Consider the following 23,616-nt stretch of genomic DNA (forward strand, 5'->3'; position numbering starts at 1 on the left):
GGATATTGTACTTATATGTATATACTTTGGACAGCTGGATGGTTTCAATATTTCGATGATTGTATGAAGATCAAAATATCCGACGATTTACACTTATTCAGATGACATTAGTACACACTTGTATTTTGAACGCACTGTACATTGCAAAGATCAGTCATATATTGGTGTACCTTGCTCATACGTGATGGTGGTGATGTTTTATCATTTCCAGCTCAAAACACGGTTTATGGTGGTGCATACATATATAATTAAAAATGAATGGTTAAACCTCAACTTGCTGCGTTTGGTCTCCAAAACATATAACTATTTTGTCCATTAAATATTCGCGACACACTATATAAAGTAACAAGGACAACATTGACCAGACACTTTTCCGACGTGTCTGTTTGTTGTGCTTGATTGATAGTTCATTAACTCGGTAATACGAATGTAATCTGTTCACCATTCTTTCAATAGAAGAAATGTGAATAGTGCTGTAAATTATCATAACTAACAGTCTTATAATGCTACATGTCTATATCTCTTATATGAGTACATTGTCGAAGAACTGTGTACCCACTTCAGCTACTACAACACAAGGATCAATTTCCCATGTGATGAGAAAAGACATAGTACAACAGGACATTGACTGAGTATCCATGCGTTGAGAAGTTAAAGTCTTTTTGTAAAAAATGAAGAACTTAACAAACACCGGCAAAATGTAACTAATGCTACTTACACGCAATATATATAGAAATCCTTGTTGCGTTTAACAAACACACATTTTTACAATAAAATTGAATCTACTCAGCGATATTTAGAATTAAGGTCACCTACTTTTATCTGCGTGCACTTACGGACTGGCTGATACGTGAGTGTAACTGTGTTTGCATACAAATATGGTAGATAACCAAGGCCTTTTACCCCTTTTACCCCTACATCTGATTGAATTTGGGCAGTTGTCAATACATATGTATATTAAGGTAAATCAACTGATCTTAGGTTATTAGGTTTACAGACCACCGTGATATAGCTGAAATACATACATTTTAAAATAGCGAAAAGACAAGAACAACAGCAAAACAAATTTGTCAGTTTATGTAATATTTGTTAACAAAAATACAATTAAAAAAAATCTCAAAAGTAACTACACACTTAATAAAAATGTGTTTTAATTGTTAAAACGAACGACAACAACATGCTTAACGCGTATGCATAATCAGCCATTGAATATTATATAAACATACTAAATATGACAACTGTTTTTATCGTGTAGTCAATAAAAATAGTAATGGCCTGATAAAATAGCACTCCATCCCCTGCATATAATTGAATAATATACCTAACCCCCCCACTCGCCCCAAGCAAGGAAATTGTAGCCCTTTGCTGTAGACAAAGTGAAGCGGTCGCTTAACAGCTGAGATCCCTAGGGTACTCACCATTCTTCAATATTAAGCGTATAACATCTATGCGAAAGCGTGTGATGCCTTAGGGAAATCGAGTAAGTGAACTTCGATAGTTTGTATTGTACAACTTAGTACATATTCCCTTGTCCATTAAAACATTAACGTACTGAAATGCATGTCTTTCAAACGAAATAGGTTAAAGTGAAATGAACGTATTTTTTCATTTGAACTATCACGAGTTTAGCATGAATTGGATTATAAACGGTGCAGAAAGGCTTTAATCAAATTTATATTTTACATAATTAGCCACTGATCGCACTTCTAACAGGGTCTGTTATACCGGTGGACGATGTTTATATCGGAACTTTGTACAATTCGATAATTCCTATTGGGCAAAACGGTGCACAGGTAAGACCTGTTTAAACGTGGTTACCACCTGTGTACACCATACACAGTGTTATCTATACACTTCTACAGATAATATTACTCGCATTCTTGTGTTTCTAAACGTGCGTATGTTAAGGGGACCACGGACCATACATGTTAATCTGAATCGATGAGACGGTGAACTTTCAGTCGTCAGTGCATCAAATGTACGATTAAGTATGCGACTTTAGATCTCCTGAGTACAGGCAAATATGTATTTCAATATTTATCGTCATTTGTGTCGATATTATTATTGAATTGAGAGCAGTTATCTATAATCATTTCGAGCGCACATAGACAGTTTTTAACTAGAATTATCGTGTTCCACTTCTTCAAGAGTACATACATTCAGATTCATCTTTGCTATTCTTAAGTTATAATGGCTTTAATCGATTGTTTTCGTGTTTGTTTCTTCAATTTGATGGATTGTACACATCACGTCTGCACTTTGATTAAAATTAAATAGATTGGGCGTTGAATTATATTTACCATAATATCTCGTCTTTATGTGAATTTTCGACGAATAATTGTATTTGTATTTACCTTTAATAATAGTTTCGATAGCAATTAACTTTCTGTAAGTATATCCGTTAACCCGATACAACATATACCAATTAAAAATAATCTGTAGAGATTAAAAAAAACAAGCGGGAATCGAACTCACGACTGAGGAGTATTCCGAAGACTCGACAATCACTAACGTATTAATCCCACGGCGATGTATATCTTAAAATAAATGTCTTCATTATGTAGACGATCAGTCATTGACAATCAGAAAAATTGCAGAAATGAAAAAAAAAAATAAACAAAGAGGCGGTGTTGCTTTAGGCGTTAACTACGTGGAAAATTTGTGTCAGCATATCAATTTTTAAAGACGTTCAGCTCGCTGGTGACTTCGTTGGCAGTTAAAGTCAGCCGCTGCACGTTGTGCGAAAGACGTACATTTTGAAACGTAAGCGTTAACTTGCCCAACGCGTAAACATATTCGAATCGGAAATCAGCTTATTAGAAAGGGAATAAATGTGTAACTTCATGATTTATATGGTGAAATTACTTCTATAAATAGGGACTTACCAAACAATCAAAATTATGTGTAATTATCCCCACGCTTTTTGAAAAGCGTTGGAATATTGTGGTTATCCCCGCCGTCTGTCCGTCCCTGTGTCCGTCCGTGTGTCCATCCGTGCACAATTTTTGTCCGGGCTATTTCTCAGCAACAAGTGACCGGAATTCAATGAAACTTTATGGGAAGCTTCACTACCAAGAGGAGATGAGCATATTATCAGCGGGCTCTGGTCGGATGATTTTTCACAGAGTTATGGCCCTTGGTAATTTTCCATTAACTGTACATACAGTGCAATTCTTGTCCGGGCTATTTCTCAGCAACTAATGACCGGAATTCAATGAAACTTTATGGAAAGCTTTACTACTAAGAGGAGATGTGCATATTATCAGCGGGCTCTGGTCGGATGATTTTTCACAGAGTAATGGCCCTTTGAAATTTTCTATTAACTGTACATATAGTGCAATTCTTGTCCGGGCTATTTCTAAGCAACTAATGACCGGAATTCAATGAAGCTTTTTGGGAAGCTTCACTACCAAGAGGAGATGTGCATATTATCAGCGGGTTCTGGTCGGATGATTTTTCACAGAGTTATGGACCTTTGAAAATTTCTATAAAAAAGTTCTTGCCCCCATCCCCCAACTACTGTGCCCTCAAGACGTTTCCTTTTATCTGAATATATAGTGCAATATTGTGACAAAAAAACTTTGGGGAGCATCACCCGTCTCCGACGGTTTCTTGTTTATTACAGAAACTAGTTTTAAACTAGAAATGGCGCGGCAGAGGCAGACGCGTATCCCCACACCGTATGCTTGACCAAGAGCCCCCCTAGGGTTGGTAATGGGGCCCTGCATAATTGAGATTGACCGTATTGTCATAGAGAAGTTCAGTATCAATTAGAAGTGAATCGGTGTAGAAATGAAGAAGTTATAGTAAAAGGCAAGTTTGGGTTGGTGTGGCCTATGTGGGCGGGGCGCCCCAGTGAGGGTTGGTAATTGGGCCATGCATAGTTGAGATCGACCTATTGTCATTGGAGAAGTTCAGTATCAGTTAGAAGTAAATCAGTGTAGAAATGAAGAAATAACAGTTAAAGGCATTTTTTGGTGGGTGTGATCTATGTGGGTGGGGCGCCCCAGGGTTGGTAATGGGGCCATGCATAGTTAAGATTGACCGTATTGTCATAAGAGAGGTTCAGTATCAATTTTAAGTAAATCGGTGTAGAAATGAAGAAGTTAATGTAAAATAACCTTAAAAAATGAGTGAAAATCTCTGATCCGGCCCTACCCCAACCCCCATAACTTTTGACCCAGGGGTCAGATTAAAATTCCAAATAGTGCAGGGTCGCACATATGCTCATAGCTACCATGTGTGTAAGTTTCAAGGTTCTTGTGCTAATAGAGTAGGAGGAGATAGTGGCCAGGACAAACAGATGAACAGACGGCGGAGATAACCACAATATCCCCACGCTTTTCAAAAAGCGTGGGGATAATAAAAATACATGTGCTATCAAAGATTTGTATATAACATCCCTTTTGACAAAAAAAAACACACACCCTTGTCGAATCTTCAGCTATAGCCCTGATAGTTATAAGGAAGTTGTGATGCAAAGGAATAAACCCCTAAGAGCCTTATAGAAATATTATACAAGCACAGAGAAAACAGTTAATAACATGTAAACCTTACTTTCCATACATAAAATCAGCCTGCTTTTATAGTTTTTGTACTAAGTTATCTTGTGATTAATTAACGGAGTTATCAGCTCCAAGGCATAATTTTAACTATCCATGCATCAGAAAATAGTGTTGTTTTTTAATCAAATCACTATCTGAAAAAGTATATATTTTCATAAACAAAGGTTGAAATTCCCAATAGAAGGTTTAAAAAAACGTTTAAATAGATTTCAGCATTTAGTTCATCTACCAGATCTATTACTTGACATTAGTAAATATAATATTGAAAACACCTTTATTCTCAATTTAACATATTTGTAAGCAAAAAAAAAAAGAATATTAGTTTACCAATTTTAGTTATAACCGCACTAATTTTTCCCAAGCCAAAGGGCCCCTGCCCTTAAATGTTTGAAAACACCACTGTAACGACAAAGTGTAATTTTGAACCAATAAATAGTAATAATGTTGTAATTAACCTATGAACTAGTAATTTGATAAATATGTGTGCTTTTGAAAGGATAATTTTATTATAATATGATTTCAAGTCCTAATGATTCTGTTGTGGTTTTTCTTATTCAATAAGCATTTTTACATTTTTCACACTTTGATCAGCAAGTTTTACATAAGAATTTCTTGTACATTTCAGATTATTCTGTGTAACCCAGTGTGCCTTATTGGTTATACCATAGTGTCATGGCGGTTCTTCAACGAGAGTATGTACGAGGAGGAAATAGCCCTGCTCAATTTCTTTGGGGAGGACTATTCGGACTATCAACGACGAGTTGGAACTGGGATACCTTTCATAAAAGGTTTTGATGGGTCTGGTCATAAAATATGATTATAGTGTTATAGTGTATAAATATTTATTTAATTAAATAAAATGGCTAATATGGAATGATTATTTACGCACCTTGATAAACCCTGTTTTCCCAAAGACGGACTAATGGAATAAGCATGATGTTTGCTATTTGTCTATGCTCCATGTCTGTATTGAAACTGTATGTGGGGATATAAATGACCATTAATGATTCATGTATCTATCAAAAAATTAAATTCCTGGAAAGTGTGCTATTTTGGCAAAATTATTCAAATATAAATAATTGTTTTCCATAAACTAGAAATGGCGCTGCAGCCCGACGCGTATCCCCACGTCGCATGTTTAACCCAGGGGCGCCTCAGGGTTAGTAATGGGGCCATGCATAGATGAGATTGACTGCATTGTCATAAGAGATGTTCAGTATCAATTGGAAGTAAATCGGTGTAGAAATGAAGCAGTTAATGTAAAATAACATAAAACAAGAGATGTGTTTGTCAGAAACACAATGCCCCCTACTGCTTCGCTTTGATTTATTAAAAAAAAAAATTTGGCAGGTTTATTAATTACCACCCTTTAAAGCTTATTACTTCCCTTGGATTTGTGTTTTGTTACCTTTGACCTTAAAGGATGACCTTGACCTTTACCACTCAAAATGTGCAGCTCCATGAGATACACATGCTTGTCAAATATCAAGTTGCTATCTTCAATATTGCAAAAGTTATGGCCAATGTTAAAAGTACATAAAATAAAAAAAAATGAGTGAAAATCTCAGACCCGGCCCCACCCCAACCCCCATAACTTTTGACCCAAGGGTCAGATCAAAATTCCAAATAGTGCAGGGTCGCACATATGCTCATAGCTACCATGTGTGTAAGTTTCAAGGGTATATTGCTTATAGTGTAGGAGGAGATTGTCGCCAGGACGGACGGACAGACGGACGGCGAACTAACCACAAAAAGCGTGGGGATTATGAAAAAACATCTTGCACTTAGAAGTGTGTTATGTTGGTATGGGCTTATACCAGCAGATCTGTTTCATAGCATCCAAGATGTACTGTTGGTTTTTCTATTGTTATGAATCTGAAGTGAATCTCAAATGGTCATTAATGGAGTTGCCCAATGTAAGATTGGGCTCCATAGAATAATTTATTATCAACTAAGGTTTTCTTCAGTGTTTATTACCTCATATTATTATTAGCCATGATAAAGCCTTCACACATCTTTTTGGGCATCACGCAATCCGATTTATTTTATTTCCTGATTTTAACCATAAAAACATTTGTACAATGCTCAAGTGTGCAAGACAAAATTATGAACATTCAATAATGTGCTATATGAATGCATTATGAAAAACATACTAACACTAATCAACCAACATACTATAGATACATGTGGCTTTAAATTTCCACGTTTCTATAGTACACTTATGCAATCTCCATACTTGTACATGCTGTTCTGACAGTGACTACGACGCACGATGTATTATAGCGTTCAATATGGTTACTTCCCTAATTGCCATCACTTTAGTTTTAGTTGGAATGTGTGTACACTAAGGATTTCAAAAAGAAATTGATTGCACGTGTTTTCTTACATTACGTTGTCATTTCAAGCTCTAGTAAAAACCAAGAATAAAATTAAATAAAGACAAAAAAAGTAACCCTCAACTGGGCTCGAACCACTGACCCCTGGAGTAAAAGTGCATAGCTTAGACCATTCGGCCATCCGTGCTTATTTAATGAGGGATGTATTTTATACTTGATATAAGCAATCCCCATAGTATCACAAAATATAACGACAACAACAGAACTCTCCAAAGTATTCAATCGTTTCGCGTTGAAACGCTTAATAATTTTCAGGTTTTTAAATCATCAAAAAATGCATATAATGGAGATTTTAGAGCGTGGTATATGTTCAGTATTAAAGTTTCCTCACAAATATCATAAATACAACGAAATTTTTGAATCTGAAACAGATTTTATTTTTTTTTGTCAATTTACCAAACCGTGAAAAGGCCCCTTTAAGAAAAACAACAACAACATTCACTTATATTTGGGATATTGTACTTATATGTATATACTTTGGACAGCTGGATGGTTTCAATATTTCGATGATTGTATGAAGATCAAAATATCCGACGATTTACACTTATTCAGATGACATTAGTACACACTTGTATTTTGAACGCACTGTACATTGCAAAGATCAGTCATATATTGGTGTACCTTGCTCATACGTGATGGTGGTGATGTTTTATCATTTCCAGCTCAAAACACGGTTTATGGTGGTGCATACATATATAATTAAAAATGAATGGTTAAACCTCAACTTGCTGCGTTTGGTCTCCAAAACATATAACTATTTTGTCCATTAAATATTCGCGACACACTATATAAAGTAACAAGGACAACATTGACCAGACACTTTTCCGACGTGTCTGTTTGTTGTGCTTGATTGATAGTTCATTAACTCGGTAATACGAATGTAATCTGTTCACCATTCTTTCAATAGAAGAAATGTGAATAGTGCTGTAAATTATCATAACTAACAGTCTTATAATGCTACATGTCTATATCTCTTATATGAGTACATTGTCGAAGAACTGTGTACCCACTTCAGCTACTACAACACAAGGATCAATTTCCCATGTGATGAGAAAAGACATAGTACAACAGGACATTGACTGAGTATCCATGCGTTGAGAAGTTAAAGTCTTTTTGTAAAAAATGAAGAACTTAACAAACACCGGCAAAATGTAACTAATGCTACTTACACGCAATATATATAGAAATCCTTGTTGCGTTTAACAAACACACATTTTTACAATAAAATTGAATCTACTCAGCGATATTTAGAATTAAGGTCACCTACTTTTATCTGCGTGCACTTACGGACTGGCTGATACGTGAGTGTAACTGTGTTTGCATACAAATATGGTAGATAACCAAGGCCTTTTACCCCTTTTACCCCTACATCTGATTGAATTTGGGCAGTTGTCAATACATATGTATATTAAGGTAAATCAACTGATCTTAGGTTATTAGGTTTACAGACCACCGTGATATAGCTGAAATACATACATTTTAACATAGCGAAAAGACAAGAACAACAGCAAAACAAATTTGTCAGTTTATGTAATATTTGTTAACAAAAATACAATTAAAAAAAATCTCAAAAGTAACTACACACTTAATAAAAATGTGTTTTAATTGTTAAAACGAACGACAACAACATGCTTAACGCGTATGCATAATCAGCCATTGAATATTATATAAACATACTAAATATGACAACTGTTTTTATCGTGTAGTCAATAAAAATAGTAATGGCCTGATAAAATAGCACTCCATCCCCTGCATATAATTGAATAATATACCTAACCCCCCCACTCGCCCCAAGCAAGGAAATTGTAGCCCTTTGCTGTAGACAAAGTGAAGCGGTCGCTTAACAGCTGAGATCCCTAGGGTACTCACCATTCTTCAATATTAAGCGTATAACATCTATGCGAAAGCGTGTGATGCCTTAGGGAAATCGAGTAAGTGAACTTCGATAGTTTGTATTGTACAACTTAGTACATATTCCCTTGTCCATTAAAACATTAACGTACTGAAATGCATGTCTTTCAAACGAAATAGGTTAAAGTGAAATGAACGTATTTTTTCATTTGAACTATCACGAGTTTAGCATGAATTGGATTATAAACGGTGCAGAAAGGCTTTAATCAAATTTATATTTTACATAATTAGCCACTGATCGCACTTCTAACAGGGTCTGTTATACCGGTGGACGATGTTTATATCGGAACTTTGTACAATTCGATAATTCCTATTGGGCAAAACGGTGCACAGGTAAGACCTGTTTAAACGTGGTTACCACCTGTGTACACCATACACAGTGTTATCTATACACTTCTACAGATAATATTACTCGCATTCTTGTGTTTCTAAACGTGCGTATGTTAAGGGGACCATGGACCATACATGTTAATCTGAATCGATGAGACGGTGAACTTTCAGTCGTCAGTGCATCAAATGTACGATTAAGTATGCGACTTTAGATCTCCTGAGTACAGGCAAATATGTATTTCAATATTTATCGTCATTTGTGTCGATATTATTATTGAATTGAGAGCAGTTATCTATAATCATTTCGAGCGCACATAGACAGTTTTTAACTAGAATTATCGTGTTCCACTTCTTCAAGAGTACATATATTCAGATTCATCTTTGCTATTCTTAAGTTATAATGGCTTTAATCGATTGTTTTCGTGTTTGTTTCTTCAATTTGATGGATTGTACACATCACGTCTGCACTTTGATTACAATTAAATAGATTGGGCGTTGAATTATATTTACCATAATATCTCGTCTTTATGTGAATTTTCGACGAATAATTGTATTTGTATTTACCTTTAATAATAGTTTCGATAGCAATTAACTTTCTGTAAGTATATCCGTTAACCCGATACAACATATACCAATTAAAAATAATCTGTAGAGATTAAAAAATACAAGCGGGAATCGAACTCACGACTGAGGAGTATTCCGAAGACTCGACAATCACTAACGTATTAATCCCACGGCGATGTATATCTTAAAATAAATGTCTTCATTATGTAGACGATCAGTCATTGACAATCAGAAAAATTGCAGAAATGAAAAAAAAAATTAAACAAAGAGGCGGTGTTGCTTTAGGCGTTAACTACGTGGAAAATTTGTGTCAGCATATCAATTTTTAAAGACGTTCAGCTCGCTGGTGACTTCGTTGGCAGTTAAAGTCAGCCGCTGCACGTTGTGCGAAAGACGTACATTTTGAAACGTAAGCGTTAACTTGCCCAACGCGTAAACATATTCGAATCGGAAATCAGCTTATTAGAAAGGGAATAAATGTGTAACTTCATGATTTATATGGTGAAATTACTTCTATAAATAGGGACTTACCAAACAATCAAAATTATGTGTAATTATCCCCACGCTTTTTGAAAAGCGTTGGAATATTGTGGTTATCCCCGCCGTCTGTCCGTCCCTGTGTCCGTCCGTGTGTCCATCCGTGCACAATTTTTGTCCGGGCTATTTCTCAGCAACAAGTGACCGGAATTCAATGAAACTTTATGGGAAGCTTCACTACCAAGAGGAGATGAGCATATTATCAGCGGGCTCTGGTCGGATGATTTTTCACAGAGTTATGGCCCTTGGTAATTTTCCATTAACTGTACATACAGTGCAATTCTTGTCCGGGCTATTTCTCAGCAACTAATGACCGGAATTCAATGAAACTTTATGGAAAGCTTTACTACTAAGAGGAGATGTGCATATTATCAGCGGGCTCTGGTCGGATGATTTTTCACAGAGTAATGGCCCTTTGAAATTTTCTATTAACTGTACATATAGTGCAATTCTTGTCCGGGCTATTTCTAAGCAACTAATGACCGGAATTCAATGAAGCTTTTTGGGAAGCTTCACTACCAAGAGGAGATGTGCATATTATCAGCGGGTTCTGGTCGGATGATTTTTCACAGAGTTATGGACCTTTGAAAATTTCTATAAAAAAGTTCTTGCCCCCATCCCCCAACTACTGTGCCCTCAAGACGTTTCCTTTTATCTGAATATATAGTGCAATATTGTGACAAAAAAACTTTGGGGAGCATCACCCGTCTCCGACGGTTTCTTGTTTATTACAGAAACTAGTTTTAAACTAGAAATGGCGCGGCAGAGGCAGACGCGTATCCCCACACCGTATGCTTGACCAAGAGCCCCCCTAGGGTTGGTAATGGGGCCCTGCATAATTGAGATTGACCGTATTGTCATAGAGAAGTTCAGTATCAATTAGAAGTGAATCGGTGTAGAAATGAAGAAGTTATAGTAAAAGGCAAGTTTGGGTTGGTGTGGCCTATGTGGGCGGGGCGCCCCAGTGAGGGTTGGTAATTGGGCCATGCATAGTTGAGATCGACCTATTGTCATTGGAGAAGTTCAGTATCAGTTAGAAGTAAATCAGTGTAGAAATGAAGAAATAACAGTTAAAGGCATTTTTTGGTGGGTGTGATCTATGTGGGTGGGGCGCCCCAGGGTTGGTAATGGGGCCATGCATAGTTAAGATTGACCGTATTGTCATAAGAGAGGTTCAGTATCAATTTTAAGTAAATCGGTGTAGAAATGAAGAAGTTAATGTAAAATAACCTTAAAAAATGAGTGAAAATCTCTGATCCGGCCCTACCCCAACCCCCATAACTTTTGACCCAGGGGTCAGATTAAAATTCCAAATAGTGCAGGGTCGCACATATGCTCATAGCTACCATGTGTGTAAGTTTCAAGGTTCTTGTGCTAATAGAGTAGGAGGAGATAGTGCCCAGGACAAACAGATGAACAGACGGCGGAGATAACCACAATATCCCCACGCTTTTCAAAAAGCGTGGGGATAATAAAATACATGTGCTATCAAAGATTTGTATATAACATCCCTTTTGACAAAAAAAACACACCCACCCTTGTCGAATCTTCAGCTATAGCCCTGATAGTTATAAGGAAGTTGTGATGCAAAGGAATAAACCCCTAAGAGCCTTATAGAAATATTATACAAGCACAGAGAAAACAGTTAATAACATGTAAACCTTACTTTCCATACATAAAATCAGCCTGCTTTTATAGTTTTTGTACTAAGTTATCTTGTGATTAATTAACGGAGTTATCAGCTCCAAGGCATAATTTTAACTATCCATGCATCAGAACATAGTGTTGTTTTTTAATCAAATCACTATCTGAAAAAGTATATATTTTCATAAACAAAGGTTGAAATTCCCAATAGAAGGTTTAAAAAAACGTTTAAATAGATTTCAGCATTTAGTTCATCTACCAGATCTATTACTTGACATTAGTAAATATAATATTGAAAACACCTTTATTCTCAATTTAACATATTTGTAAGCAAAAAAAAAAAGAATATTAGTTTACCAATTTTAGTTATAACCGCACTAATTTTTCCCAAGCCAAAGGGCCCCTGCCCTTAAATGTTTGAAAACACCACTGTAACGACAAAGTGTAATTTTGAACCAATAAATAGTAATAATGTTGTAATTAACCTATGAACTAGTAATTTGATAAATATGTGTGCTTTTGAAAGGATAATTTTATTATAATATGATTTCAAGTCCTAATGATTCTGTTGTGGTTTTTCTTATTCAATAAGCATTTTTACATTTTTCACACTTTGATCAGCAAGTTTTACATAAGAATTTCTTGTACATTTCAGATTATTCTGTGTAACCCAGTGTGCCTTATTGGTTATACCATAGTGTCATGGCGGTTCTTCAACGAGAGTATGTACGAGGAGGAAATAGCCCTGCTCAATTTCTTTGGGGAGGACTATTCGGACTATCAACGACGAGTTGGAACTGGGATACCTTTCATAAAAGGTTTTGATGGGTCTGGTCATAAAATATGATTATAGTGTTATAGTGTATAAATATTTATTTAATTAAATAAAATGGCTAATATGGAATGATTATTTACGCACCTTGATAAACCCTGTTTTCCCAAAGACGGACTAATGGAATAAGCATGATGTTTGCTATTTGTCTATGCTCCATGTCTGTATTGAAACTGTATGTGGGGATATAAATGACCATTAATGATTCATGTATCTATCAAAAAATTAAATTCCTGGAAAGTGTGCTATTTTGGCAAAATTATTCAAATATAAATAATTGTTTTCCATAAACTAGAAATGGCGCTGCAGCCCGACGCGTATCCCCACGTCGCATGTTTAACCCAGGGGCGCCTCAGGGTTAGTAATGGGGCCATGCATAGATGAGATTGACTGCATTGTCATAAGAGATGTTCAGTATCAATTGGAAGTAAATCGGTGTAGAAATGAAGCAGTTAATGTAAAATAACATAAAACAAGAGATGTGTTTGTCAGAAACACAATGCCCCCTACTGCTTCGCTTTGATTTATTAAAAAAAAAATTTGGCAGGTTTATTAATTACCACCCTTTAAAGCTTATTACTTCCCTTGGATTTGTGTTTTGTTACCTTTGACCTTAAAGGATGACCTTGACCTTTACCACTCAAAATGTGCAGCTCCATGAGATACACATGCTTGTCAAATATCAAGTTGCTATCTTCAATATTGCAAAAGTTATGGCCAATGTTAAAAGTACATAAAATAAAAAAAAATGAGTGAAAATCTCAGACCCGGCCCCACCCCAACCCCCATAACTTTTGACCCAAGGGTCAGATCAAAATTCCAAATAGTGCAGGGTCGCACATATGCTCATAGCTACCATGTGTGTAAGTTTCAAGGGTATATTGCTTATAGTGTAGGAGGAGATTGTCGCCAGGACGGACGGACAGACGGACGGCGAACTAACCACAAAAAGCGTGGGGATTATGAAAAAACATCTTGCACTTAGAAGTGTGTTATGTTGGTATGGGCTTATACCAGCAGATCTGTTTCATAGCATCCAAGATGTACTGTTGGTTTTTCTATTGTTATGAATCTGAAGTGAATCTCAAATGGTCATTAATGGAGTTGCCCAATGTAAGATTGGGCTCCATAGAATAATTTATTATCAACTAAGGTTTTCTTCAGTGTTTATTACCTCATATTATTATTAGCCATGATAAAGCCTTCACACATCTTTTTGGGCATCACGCAATCCGATTTATTTTATTTCCTGATTTTAACCATAAAAACATTTGTACAATGCTCAAGTGTGCAAGACAAAATTATGAACATTCAATAATGTGCTATATGAATGCATTATGAAAAACATACTAACACTAATCAACCAACATACTATAGATACATGTGGCTTTAAATTTCCACGTTTCTATAGTACACTTATGCAATCTCCATACTTGTACATGCTGTTCTGACAGTGACTACGACGCACGATGTATTATAGCGTTCAATATGGTTACTTCCCTAATTGCCATCACTTTAGTTTTAGTTGGAATGTGTGTACACTAAGGATTTCAAAAAGAAATTGATTGCACGTGTTTTCTTACATTACGTTGTCATTTCAATCAAAGGAAACAATTAACTTTTTCTAAAGCATTAATCACACAGAAATTGATCACATATTTTTTTCTCATTACAAAGCTGGTGCGGTGAAGATCGATGAAGGTGTTCTTTCTATAATATATTTCTTTGGATTGCTTATTTACTATTGAATGCTTGTAGTGATATATAAATATTAGAATCTTGTACATGATACAGAAAATTTAATTGCACTGGAATTCATTTAAAAACTAAAAATAGTATTGATTCAAGAAATTATTTATAACAATTTAATTATTGAAAAGTATTATATTGCATTTTTATTTAATTAAATATGTATTTAACAATTCGCTCGTTCGCTGTTATGTTCTGTCCGGAAGGATTATACCGGTTGCAGCCCTTGCTACAGTTACATGATAGGGGAGGTGATTAGTGTGAGGAGTTTTGTTTAACACGATGGCTTACCAAACTTAATGACTGTCTCAATTTAGTGTCTTGATATATGCAAGATTCACCTCGTGATACTGTTAAATTGGATGTAAATAGTCTGTTGTAATTTAAGTCCATATAAATTATGCAAAATGTTAATTTACATCCCTTGTAATATTTATTGAACCGAAATTAGTAAGTTATCCTCCACCAAAGGCGGAGTGATATAAAATTGGTGTTTTCCACCTGTCTGTCTGTACGTCTATCTGAATGTCTGTTATAAAACTGTTTATGATGCAACTTTTCAAGGCTATATTTCAGATAAACAAAATGTAGGCTAGAAGAAACTTCATGGGTGTATATATATATATATATATATATATATATATATATATATATATATATATATATATATATATATATATATATATATTCATTAGGAGAATTGCAATCATTAAACTATTTTCCCTACACTTAAAAATGTTTTATGATTGAACCGTACATCAAGGAATTTGCACTTATCCATAAACAACACTCATTTGGCGGGGGATATCAATACAACGAATTTGCTTGTTTTAAGTTTGATTTTTACTGTTTTCAACAGTATTTCAGACGTCATTTTGAGACGTTCACTTAAACCAATTCTCAGTTTGGTAATAGCAGGTTTAGCTGTAGCGGGTACACACTTATTCCAGTAACCAGTGCCGTGTTACCATGCACCTTGGAGGCCCCTAGGCCATGAAACTTTTGGGACCCAGGAACTAGGCCCCTAGTTGACCTTGTGCCTACTAGAACACCAGCGCCCAGTCTACTTCACTCTTTAAAATTAGACTACCAGCCTCTATTCTTAAGAAAAAGTGTATCTTTACAAATTTATAAGCAGCAATTGATTTATTTAACCACCAAACAACACATTATATATTAGCTGTTTTTCCTAGGGGGGGGGGGGAAGGGGCATTCATAAGAGGATTGACCCAAAGTAAACTAGCAACGTTTTGCATTTTACTCCAGTCTGAGCCCCCTAATGAACATCTTGAAAATGGAGCTACCACTCAAACAATACGGTTTTGCTAATAATAAACGATTTCACTTTGTAAAACGAAAACGATTCATAGCCTTTTAGCGGAACACAACATTGAAATAAAATATTTGACACAGTTAGGACATTAAATTGGACTTAGCTAGTAAGTAAGTAAAAAAACTATTTCGCCGAGCTCTCATGGGGCCCCCAAAATGCTCGGGGACTCTAGGCAGTTCCCTACTCTGCCTAATTGGTAATTCGGGGCTGCCAGTAACTAATAACTGCACTGCCTGAAATTGATATATAGGGGATAAAGACAGTAGAAAGGATTTAATTACCATTACCCACGCAAGTTCTGTGGCCGTGCCGGTATCAAAGCCGCGATCCTTATATTTGTAGCCCAGGGCTCTACCAGCTGGAATCACATAATTATGATCATTGAAGAACAAGTCCACTTTTCAAAAGGTTGTAGACTTCGCGATGCAGGGATGCATACGGCCACTTAAATTGTGTGATTGGACCCTAAATTTTATGTGGAGAAACTTCTGTTTTTTCCATATGAAGTATTGAAAGAACGAAAATAAGTGTTTGTGGTCAAAATATTTTTTATGAGTTTTGGGATGTAATTTTCATTTTAAATTTAAAAGCTTTCACAGATGTGTCATGTATTGAATTTTGTAATTAAATGCTTTATATTGATACATTTAAACATACGATCATAAAATCTTCAGTAAAAAATCAAGAATTATTTTTTAAAGAAAAAAGTGTAACCCTCAACAGAGCTCGATCCACTGAACCCTGGAGTCCTGGAGTAAAAGGTCTCCCATTTAGACCAGTCGGCCATCCGTGCACACACACATTGACACAATGAGACTTGTATGTTATACATATAGGATCTTGCATGAGTGGTCGTTTTCTCGGCAAGCCTCGTTTTTATCTTTATTAAGATGACTTGTTTAATAAATTCTATACAAAATGACCACGAATCTAAGATTCTATTTATAACATGACCAACATATTTTCTTTTTATTTTATGCTCTTTTCACCGTTTATTCACATTGTAAAAGAGTTTAACTGAAGAAATTCGCTGGAATAATGACGTCATTTCGTCAAAAAATGACGTCTTTTCACAGTTTTATAACTAGTGTAATAACACCCGTGTAATAAACAAAATTGAGCATTAAGTTATTTCACTCCTGGAGCGTAGGTCATGTTATAATTTATATAAGCAATCCTCGTAGTTCTACAAAATATAACGACAATAACAGAACTTTCCAAATAATTCAATCGTTTCGCGTTACAGCGCTTTATAATTTTCAGGTTTTTTAATCGTAAAAAGATGCATATTATGGCTATTTTAGAGCATGGTAAATGTTCAGTATTACTGTTGCCTCAAAATATAATGACTAAAATGAAAATTTGCGAATCTGAAACAACTTTTTTTAATTTTGTCAGTTTTGCCAAAAACGTGAAAAGGACCATTGAAGAAAGAAGCGTCTTTAATTGTGTTCAACCGCAGACAGTAGTGCAATCTTTGTATGTACCTTTGTATAATACATGCATAGATACAAATTCGTGCTACCACTCATAGCTCATTTATAAATGCATCTGCATGCATACGTGTGTACAAAGTCCAATGGTACAATTATAACGTGAATGAATTCTTTAATTATAAATTTATACAATATCATATCATTAAATTAAAAAAAACAACTCCGCTGATTATAATGTTCATCCATATATTTTTCATTCATACAATCACGACAATATGTCACAACTGCGTACATCAACACAACGCCGTATATATTTCGTGCATTCACAAACACGTATTGTTCAGTTGAACGTAGAATTAACGTTTTGAAGTTCACAACAGTTCAGCCATCGAAATCTGGAAAGTTGGCAAGCGCATTCGAAAAATATGCGAGTTGGTCGATATCAACCTGGTAGTTTCGCAACCACTTTGGGCCTTCAATGATTGAACCGGTATCATTTAAATTGTCTCTCCATGAACCTTTAGGCAGGTAAATATCACGTGACCTCGCCCCTTGTTCTACTACTGGCGCTATAAGGTAGTCTGTGCCCAACAAAAACTCGTCTTCAATTGTCAAAGCATATTCGTCACTTGAATCTATCCACCAAAGTGGTAAAATAATCGGATCACCAGTACGGACTGCTTCTTCAGCCTTTGCGATAAGCGTTGGGCTGATTTTCTCTCTCATTTCCGTGAATTTACGAACAATATCCATGATAGTTTCGTTGTATATCCAAGGGACTATCGAATATTGCATACCCGGTAAAAATGTGTTCAGTTGTGTCCAACGAACAAATAGTTCCGGATCGGGATGGTCGTTGTAAGCGTTCCCGCCAATCATGTCCGGCAACACAAACGGGTATCCCAGCAACCCGTAAGTGAGAACACACGGTATAACGGACTTCAGCGCGTTATTGTGACTCCAGTTTGAATCTTTGTCCATAAGTCGAACGAAGATAGGGTACCGCTGAGTTCTGTAACCGACTCGAACCTCTTGGTGAAAGGTCGGGTCGGCCTCCGCTGCAAGCTGGACCCATTTGGTAGGGTATGCGTCTGCAGGGTTCTTTGTTATGTTGGCCATGCTGTAAATGTGCGGCATCCACGAGGTCTCACCGGCGTCAAACTTGAAGGAGCTTATGTTATACTTGGTCATCAGGTTGCGAAGCTTACCAAGGTACCACTGGGCGGCTGATTGGTTTGACACGTCCAATATTCCGGCCATTAATCCGTCCCACCAAGGGGTAATTGCAGGCGCCGGACTATCGTACTGTCGCACCAGCATGGAGTTTATTGCCGATTCGTAAAATGAGTTGGCATCTGCGTTAAAGAACGGGTGGACCCAAACGGTTACCCGAAATCCGAGATCTTGCAAATCTCTCACCATTGTAGATGGGTCTGGGAATTTATCTTTATTAAAGTCAATATCTCCGTACTTTGGGGTCCAGTCATCGTCTATTTCAATCTGAGCATGAGAGAAGTTATGTTGAAGAATTGCATTTGCAAACTCTATTACAGTTGACTGATTGATGTCTTTCTTGTATTGCGCCCATGTTGACCAGATCGGATACTTAAACAAGCTTTTATCTGGTATTCCCTGTGGTTTGTCAATGAAAGCGTTGGCCATTTTCATATGCACGTCTTTTAAATTGTCACTTTCGCATATCTTGTATTTTAATACCGGTAATTCCGAATCAATATTGAAATATGGATATTTGTCGTACTTAGCAACAAAGCACATTAGACCTTGTTTAGGATGGTTGAGACTGTAGTACAGAGGTACATCGTGGTCCAAGAGAATCCCGGCACCAGTGGAAGCCACAAAGTAACGCTCAATGACACCGCCTATTTCACCGACGTACGAATCATTAACGACATATGCCGACAAGCGTCTGGTGTTATTTTCGAAGGGCCAGTATTGAAACTTGTCGGCATAGCCCCCATACCAGTGGGCGATAGAGGTGTTGAAGCAATGTTGAATAACTTGGTTACTGCATCCCAGAGCCTTAGCGGTGACCTCGTAGCACGTTAGTGCAGACCCATCTCTCGGGACGATGTAAACCGACGTATTCACCGTCAAACGTTCTTTTCCACTCCACTCTACGCATATATTATAGTCTTTCCATTCTGAACCATTGCAAGGCGTGGGCGGAACATTCAAATCTGCCAGATCAGCCAAAGCTGCCGTTAGTTTTAAAGCTTTGGATTGGGAATTAAGTAATCTTAGTGTATAGTCATTATCTATCTCAAGATTCCTAGCCGTTAATGGCCAGTGTATCTTGTTTTCCGATGGTTGTTTGCTATTGTTATCCCCGCCGATGTTTAGTTTGCTGGTCTGCCAGACTACCACCCCGATAGTTGCTACTAGCACCACCAGCATACAAAACACGAGGACTTGCTCCACGCGTTTGCTTACCCCGCGTTCTGGTTTAGCTGGTTTGTCTCGCTCCATTGGCTAAGCGTGGTGAATATCTGAAATGATATAAATGGCACTATAGTTTTCTTCACAAACATGTTTGCCAATAATTCATCTATCATATGTGCAGTAAATTATGCTGTGTTCGTATCGGGATTGGTATATAATTAAGAAAAACACATACATGTACTTTTGTTGTTATCCCCCGCCATAGGCGGAGGGATATTGTTTTGGCGTTGTCCGTCCGTCCGCCTGTCTTTCGTCCGTCTTTCCGTCCATCCGGAGTCATATCTTTAAAGTGCTTCGGCGGATTTCATTGAAACTTGATATGAGTATATATATATTGATAAGAGGATGATGCACGCCAAACGGCATTGTACACCATCTGTTAATAACGGAGTAATGACCCTTTGTATCTTGAAAAAATGCTTTTTTGAGTGTGAAATATAACACTTTTGTGTCCAGATGCATAATTGCGGGGTATATCAATTCAAAGAATTTGCTTGTTACTACATATGTTCCTGTCCTGTTGATGTTTTAATCTCTTGTGTTAATGAACTTACATTTAATCTTGTGTAGATATTATTTTCATTGTATCTCATGTTTATTGTTTGTTTGTTTTTTCGTTTCTGCAATAAGAATTACAGTTTCGGCCTTCAATATGTTCATTCTGCAATACGTACACATTTAAATCAAAACACGTTTACCTCTTTTATTCACTATTGAATAGAAAGTACATTAAAAAAAACCCTCAGATTTGAACGAAAACGCAGAATAGGAATTTCCTGTCAATCATTTTAAAGCTCATATCGATTTCATTTTGTAACGATCCTATTACAACGAGATTTTGTTCGCAATATCACAATATGTTAAGCTGATTAGATATCTATAACTTATTGTAAACAAATTAAAGAGAAATTTCTGATTCTCAACAGATTTCTCATTCGTCATGATTATATATACAATCTATTATAAGGGATTTATTGTCAATTGTGTGTGATAAAGTTGTAAATTAAATTTTAGTATTTGTTTGAGTCTACTTATAATGCCGCAAATTTCCACTTAATAATACAGGGACTTGTTAACATATTCGTTTTATTTTTATTTTTATTTAATATCCCGAATCGAACATTGAAACATAACGTTGTTTATTGTTAGCTATTTGAAACGATGATAACTAATTTATTAATATGTTTCCATTTTAGTATATGTCTATGTCAGTGGTTTATTGTGCTATACTTTGTACACCGCTTTTTTATTGTTTAGTCTGTGACATAAAGCTGAACAATTCTCAAATCCCCAATCTGTTTAAAAAATCCTTTTGGGAGGTTCAAATCTCTCTTCTAACACAATTGTTATTTTAAAAATGCTGATACAAAATATTAAGCGCATTTATAAGAAAATACGCCAATTACGGGACTAAATGCCTTTACAAATAATTTATATCAGTTTGTAGTAAACAAAACAAAACAATTAATTTACAAGGTCGACAGTCTCCTCCATTGCCGATGACAATGTCAGCAAATTATTTATCATAGTGAAGATAAATTCAAGTAATACGTTGAGGTTTTCAATCGTGTAGGCATGAACTATATCGTGTAATATGAATCATATGAAAAATAGAGACAAAACAGCATTATTTATTAAATTTTATTAAAGTAAAATACGAATTATACTGAATGCGTATGGTGTACTACATATTAAGTAAAAACGTTTTCAACAATTATACATCATATCTCAATTAAGTAATATACAGTTATAATACTCATATTCCTACTCACTTGATGTTGTGGTTAAACCCGTATAATTCGTTTTGCATATGTTGCAGATAACCGCTTTATCTACTTTAAGTGCACAGTATATAGCGATATGGATATGTGACCCACTTACATCAAGGAGCCTGATAGGAAGCCCGGCGATCCATGTTAAGTTAACCTCCTTATGTACGCATAAAACAGTCTTTAAGAGCACCCAAACACATACAGCAACTTTTTGGTTGAAAATGTATTCTTTTTCAGACTAGAGTTCTAGTATATAGTGTATGAACCACTCTCATACAGCTTTTTTGTTCCTATGGAACATTATTATAAAAAAAGAAACCATTATACAAGTATCAACTATTTGGCTCATGAAAACTAAAGGTGCTTCGGACAAAAAGTTGCATTCATTATTTTGCAAACTAATGATTTAATTTTGCGACCAATAGTCAATTGCTTTCAACCTTTCAATGATAATAGCGATAACCGCATGCTATTTAAAACTGTCAGGTGGTATAACTAAATGATATTTCCTATCATACGCATTTTTGCAAGCGCCACATTTATTTAGGAAGAAGTAACTGTTAAAGCATACATATTCTTTTAAGCGACATTTATTCAGACATCAACATATGTGACAGCAGACATATTTAAGTACCTATGATGTTTTTCCGTGTCCAAAAATGTAGATACAAAAATTATTCCAAAAATACAGGTGTCCGAAAATTGAGAGACAAAGATACAGGTGTTCAAGTTTTCATATTTTCAGTATGTTCGTGATACATTTTACTGGGTACAGGTACCAGGTAACTACCAGTTAACTACAGGTAACACAAGTAGATTGATCATCATCGTCACGTGGTAAACCCAGGAATGCAGGAATGCAAATTTGTGCATTTGTCAGCCATTTTTTTTACCTTAATCCGGTTGTAAAACGCATGGTCAAATTGTCACCAGAAAAGCACAACAGGGCAGAGTTCTGGTAAAAAAGCATTGTGGAAGAAACTGTCAAAAAATAGAGTCATAAAAGCGTATATCTGAACATTTAGAGACACGAAAAACTAATTATTATTGCTTAAAACGGAGATGTCCGAAAAAGTTGAGTGTCCGAAAACTTGGGTAATTACGGTAAAAGCAACATGCAAATACGTTTAGTTTGCCAGTCAGATGCTATAAATTTTAGTCACATACACAGAATGTTATCACTTTCATACCAATGACACTAATGCCGTTATCATATATTAACGTGTTTACATACAGACACGCTATAAAATCAGACCACTGTTGAACAGATTAATTAAATTCGGACAAGTAAACAAAACAAACGTTTATTCGATAAATAAACACGTGCCAAAAGATACATATTATCACAGGAATTAAGTTATTGTACTGGTTAAAAATGCAAAGTCCTCAATTTGTGTGTGTGCATCCTTAATGTTTACATTTTAAAGGGGCCTTTTCACAGATTTTGGCATGTTTTTAAGTTTGTCATTAAATTCTTTATATTGATAACAGTAAACATTGGATCTAAAAAGCTCCACTAACAAAGCAAGAATAAAATTGAAGAAAGAAAAAATAAGTTACCTTCAACTGCACTCGAACCACTGACCCCAGGAGTCCTCGATTATCGCTGAGACCACTCGGCCATCCGTGCTCATACAATGAGTGATGTATTTTTTATGTAATATAACCAATCATCGTAGTATCACAAAATATAACGACAACAACAGAACTTTCCAAATTATTCAATCGTTGCGCGTTGCAACGCTTTATAATTTTTATGGTTTTAAATCGTCAAAAGATGCATACAATGGATATATAAGAGCATGGTAAAAGTTCAGTAGTACTGTTTCCTCACAAATATCATAACTACATTAAAAATTTGCGATTCTGAAACAATTTATTTAAGTTCGTCAATTTACCATAACGTGAAAAGGCCCGCTTAAAGGAATTAATAAAAATTGCTTAAATTACATAATAACGGTTTAAGTGTACAAAGATAACAGGAAATATCACTTTGTCATAGAAATGAGTCTTTCCTTTTAGAGTGACATGTTAACATATTGACAGATCGACTCGTTTCACTTTCGTCAAATATATTTGTCGGTCAA

At 35.8% G+C, this 23,616-nt stretch overlaps 2 protein-coding genes across 7 annotated transcripts in view; both read right to left on the reverse strand.

Annotated features, from left to right (window-relative positions):
* Positions 1–8,331, reverse strand: part of LOC127882256 (solute carrier family 2, facilitated glucose transporter member 1-like) — a 21,336-nt gene extending 13,005 nt beyond the window's left edge. Inside the window, exon 1 of one of the 6 annotated variants that reach the window (XM_052430813.1) lies at positions 8,229–8,331. The gene's annotated coding sequence lies outside the window, so the exon portion shown is untranslated. Of the gene's footprint in view, positions 1–170; positions 321–718; positions 920–7,582; positions 7,732–8,130 lie in introns of those variants that run through there. The other 5 variants (XM_052430812.1, XM_052430815.1, XM_052430809.1 and 2 more) reach the window with 5 other exon arrangements.
* A 9,195-nt stretch (positions 8,332–17,526) lies between these two features.
* On the reverse strand, positions 17,527–21,869 carry LOC127882253 (myogenesis-regulating glycosidase-like). The gene is made up of 2 exons (XM_052430795.1): positions 21,530–21,869; positions 17,527–19,804 (listed from the first exon to the last, which is right to left on the reverse strand). Exon 2 carries the CDS (start codon positions 19,782–19,784, stop codon positions 17,679–17,681), a length of 2,106 nt encoding a protein of 701 aa, XP_052286755.1. The 5' UTR covers positions 19,785–19,804; positions 21,530–21,869; the 3' UTR covers positions 17,527–17,678.
* Between the last annotated feature and the right edge of the window lie 1,747 nt (positions 21,870–23,616).

The sequence above is a fragment of the Dreissena polymorpha genome, chromosome 5 (genome assembly GCF_020536995.1).
Source record: "Dreissena polymorpha isolate Duluth1 chromosome 5, UMN_Dpol_1.0, whole genome shotgun sequence".
Lineage (NCBI taxonomy): Eukaryota > Metazoa > Mollusca > Bivalvia > Myida > Dreissenidae > Dreissena > Dreissena polymorpha.

Coding starts and splice junctions, on each gene's coding strand:
- LOC127882253 (XM_052430795.1), bottom strand. CDS start 19,784: ATGGAGCGAGACAAACCAGCTAAACCAGAACGCGGGGTAAGCAAACGC.